The following is a 4,215-nucleotide window of genomic DNA, read 5'->3' on the forward strand; positions in this document are numbered from 1 at the left end:
ACTCATATTTTAAAATTAAATCTTTAGAAATATTTTAATTTTAATTTAATGTTTTATCATCTAAAATAGTAAATTAGCATATATTTTGACTATAAAATTAATAAAATATTAAAAATTAAAAAATAAATTTCAACCCGCGCAACATGCGGGTTTTATTCTAGTTTAATTAAAAATAAAAGACTGCATTAAAGTATTCTCTCTCAAATTATAAAAAGGTTTGAAAAACTAAATATAAATTTTATAATAAAATTATTTCCTGTGAAATATAGTAACAATTTCATTAGAGTGAATGTTATTTTTTTGTGTGTAAAATATTGTTGTGTGTATAGGACTGAGTTTCAATCTAATTGTTTTTTTGTTAAATTCGAAGTGATTCGATTCTTCTATTGGCTAATTCTGTAAAATAAAATAAAAAATCAACTTACTTTAACTAGTATAATACATAAACCTATAAGAGTAAATCTAAAATAAGAGTACAACATATTCCATAGCAACAAACATCCTCTAAAACAAGAAAGAAGTGTTAAATATATAGATGTGGTATCTAACCCTACATACTTTCACTATGTGTGAGGATTCATTACTAGTTATGTTTTTGAAAAATAAATTTAAGGTTTATGAAGAATTATACACCAAGAAGAAAAAAATGAGAAATGTGGTAGGTGAAAATGAAATGTGTTTTTTAGAAAGGTAAAATAATAGGAAAGAAAATATTCAAGGGTTTAGATAATATTTTAAAATAAAGATATGATCTTTTATTATTAGATTAAAATAGTAAAAGAGGTTTTAGAAAATAAAATAAGATATTTTTAAAATGAAAATGAATATCTATCTTTTCAAGGGCGTGGATGTGAAAAACTGTATACAACTTAGGGATAATCGTGAGTTTCACCGATGATAAATTCTTAAAAATATATATCCTTAACACTTTCCCCACAAATCAACAAGGGTTAATCAAGGACTACAATTTAATACTATATCTTTTTTTTTATTATAAATCATTTTTTATTTTTCACATGTATTAAGAAATGTAATAATTATGGTATAAAAAAAAATTATGAAGAATTTTATAAAATTGTTCTTCATTAATGATATTGAAAAGATAAATTGACATAATAAAAAAAAAGAATAATAAAAATTTAAGGGTATAATAGAAAAAATAACATTAATGATTTATTGATATTATAAAACGATTTATATTGTGGTACAAAATATTTTTCCAAAATCACTTATAATAAAAAATAGAGGTAATAGTTTGATAAAAAATCACCTAAAAAAACTCAATATAATTAGATCTAAAAAAACTCAATATAATTAGATCTAACTTTTACTTAATTAAACATATGAATAGAAGAAAATCTATATCATGCAAATCTATACAAAACATATGGAGAGAGATCACATATCTTCTTTTGAGACAAGCCATCAAATTTTCATCCATCAATAGCATGAATTAGATCACAAATCTAATTACCACAAGAAATTGAAAAAAATAAAAACATTTGAATTGATTAATTCGACAAAAACGATTTGATTCGATTCATCAACTTCGTTGAATCAATTCATTTAAGGTTGACTTTATCAAACCTACATTTTTACTCATGAAAAGACCATATTGACCTAGAGCAATTGAGAGGTCTTTTGAAAAACTCAATTATATGATAAATTTGACTAAAACAATACATCAAAATAGAAATTATCCCACATTACGATTATGCAATTTCATTAAACATTTATGAAATTTAATGTTTTGGAGGTACTTTTGATGGAAAAACTAAAAATTTGATAAAGATTTTGACAGTTTGCAAATTCTATGTACTTTTTAAGTTTTAAGTTTTGATAACCTAAAAAAGGGTCTATTTCTTATATAAGATGGGTTCGAACAAATTTCTTCCGGATTGTGTAATCCAAATAGAAGCAAATTTGATATTTTGAAAGCAAGCTTTCAAGAGTGTGTTTTTGACAAATTTAAATATATAAAAGAGTGAATTGAGAAAACATCTCCATATCTCCCTTCATTACAAGTGAACCAACAAAACTGTTGCATAAATTAGTGCTAGAGGCAAAGAAATATTTTAAAATTCACACACTCACACATGCATACCAAAAACAGTTATGAATTAGAACTCTTTGTTATATTGTGACATACATATTTAATATCTCATGTTAAATACTATTTACTTTCAGACCAGAATCGTAACTTACACCAGTGGCAGGTAACCAAAGATTTCCCTCAATAAATTGAGCCACGGTGTACTTAATCGCTTCGCTCGAATCATTCAACACATGGTAGCCCGACCATTTCACTCGGTTCGCGACTTCAGCCCCGGGTCCAGAGTTCATGTATTCGCCGTAGTACAATGTATCCAAAGCAAAACTTCCAACCCACTCTAACCACCCTTCTGGCCTTATCGCGTCACTCATGTAGGATTGCATGAAAATTGTCCGCGAATAAGTCTTCCAGGGTCGACCAAGGTATGTTGGGCTGGTTACCTCGGTGTCCGCCGAAATGTTGCAAAATTGGAATGAGAAACCGGTTGGTTGGGTTGGATGTTGTCGCCCTTGAGCCGTAATAGTGTTCTTTTGATCAGGCATTCCTTGCCTTGCAAGTATTTGGCACTTCTGGAACACGGCTGTGGCGTCCCCAAAGATGAAATCCACAGTACCGGTGATTTTGCATTCTCTATAGAATTGACGCATGCTGTGGGCGTACAGACTGTCTTGATAACCGAATATCCCGCAACGATAAAATACCGAGTGATCGGAGCTTGATTTTAATGCCACTGCTTGGTGCTTCTCGGGACCTGCGGTGTTCTCAAATGAAACGTCGCGTGCAATGAACCCTCCACCCTTTACCGCTGCACATACTCATACATAAAGAAAATGAAAGTTACTTGTTAATGTTTAGAATATTAAGGCCATAACACTGTTTTGGTGAAGTAAAAAAATTAACATAGAGATTATGAATGTAATCTTACCAAAAGTAGCTGATCTGAAAGTTGTAGTACCGTCGACTTTACTCCGACTACGACTACCGGAGATAACAGTAGCATCCATACCATCACCGATCATCATAATATTCAGTTTCTTCTTATCTATCACCACATTCTCAACATAAACACCTTTTTTCACATGTATAACATATCTTTTCGTGCTGTTTTCAGGTGCTGCCGATATCGCGTCCATCACGCTACTGTAATCCCCACTTCCATCAGCTGCCACAACAGCATCCGCATTTATTCTATTTGCCTGTAACAGATTTACTTCGTAGTCTTTAATCCACGAAGGAAATCGATCCGAGGCAATACCGGTTGTGAGGTGATCGTTGACAGGTATTACTTCATCAAGAAGATTCTTCACCGCTGATTTTACACGATCAAGACCCGCGGATACAAGACCTATCACATTTGTACCTTGTAATCCTTCTATACATGTGTCTGGATTCACAAGAACTGCACTCAGCCATGTTCTTAGATCGGAGCTTAGATTTCCGGTACTTTTATCCTTCCCTGCAAAACAAAACATTTAGCTATAGATATATCAGACACCAGACACGACACTAACACTAATATTAATACATATATTATTATAGATATTAATAATACTATTGGGATTTTGAATGGCGGAGATGGACCAACGAAGATTTTCTGTGGACAAGTCGACTAAATCGAGGCAATCGGAAATGGCATTTGAGACAGGAGGGTGGCCAGCTTCAACGTCTACGTTGAAGCGTGATAAAATGGCGGTAACCTGTTGAAGATTGGTGATAACTTCTTTGGCAGAGTTAACGAATTGGATGGGAGAAATTTTGTGCAAGACTGATCCATTGAAATCAATGGAAGCAGAAGCAATGAAGTGTGGGAGAGAGATTACGAGGAGGAAGAAGAAGATGAATGTGAAAATAGTTTTTGTGGAATAGAAAACCATTGTTAGAACTTTGAAATATAACAGACACTTTGATAGTGTCACAAAAACTATGGTTTTGTTTTGTTTATATATTATTTGAAGAGAAAACAAAAAATGAAAGAAAAGGTTGGAGATTATTTAAGCCTGTTTTGAAAACGTTTCTTTAATAAATATTTTAAATCTTTTAACTTGTTAATATGATAATGCTATTTTTTAACTCTACATTGTTTTTTTTTAAATAATGAAAATATTTAAAATAATTGCTTTTATTATTTTTATAAGATATATTATCTTTAATTAGTATTTTTT

General features: G+C 30.9%; 1 protein-coding gene across 1 annotated transcript; it reads right to left on the reverse strand.

Moving 5' to 3' along the window:
- Window positions 1-2,166: 2,166 nt before the first annotated feature.
- Window positions 2,167-3,927, reverse strand: LOC127135892 (probable pectinesterase/pectinesterase inhibitor 32). The gene is made up of 3 exons (XM_051062518.1): window positions 3,606-3,927; window positions 2,979-3,509; window positions 2,167-2,858 (listed from the first exon to the last, which is right to left on the reverse strand). The coding sequence occupies exons 1-3, from the start codon at window positions 3,925-3,927 to the stop codon at window positions 2,167-2,169; spliced, it is 1,545 nt and encodes a 514-aa protein (XP_050918475.1).
- Window positions 3,928-4,215: the final 288 nt, after the last annotated feature.

This window comes from Lathyrus oleraceus, chromosome 4, assembly GCF_024323335.1.
Source record: "Lathyrus oleraceus cultivar Zhongwan6 chromosome 4, CAAS_Psat_ZW6_1.0, whole genome shotgun sequence".
NCBI classification, from domain to species: Eukaryota; Viridiplantae; Streptophyta; class Magnoliopsida; order Fabales; family Fabaceae; genus Lathyrus; species Lathyrus oleraceus.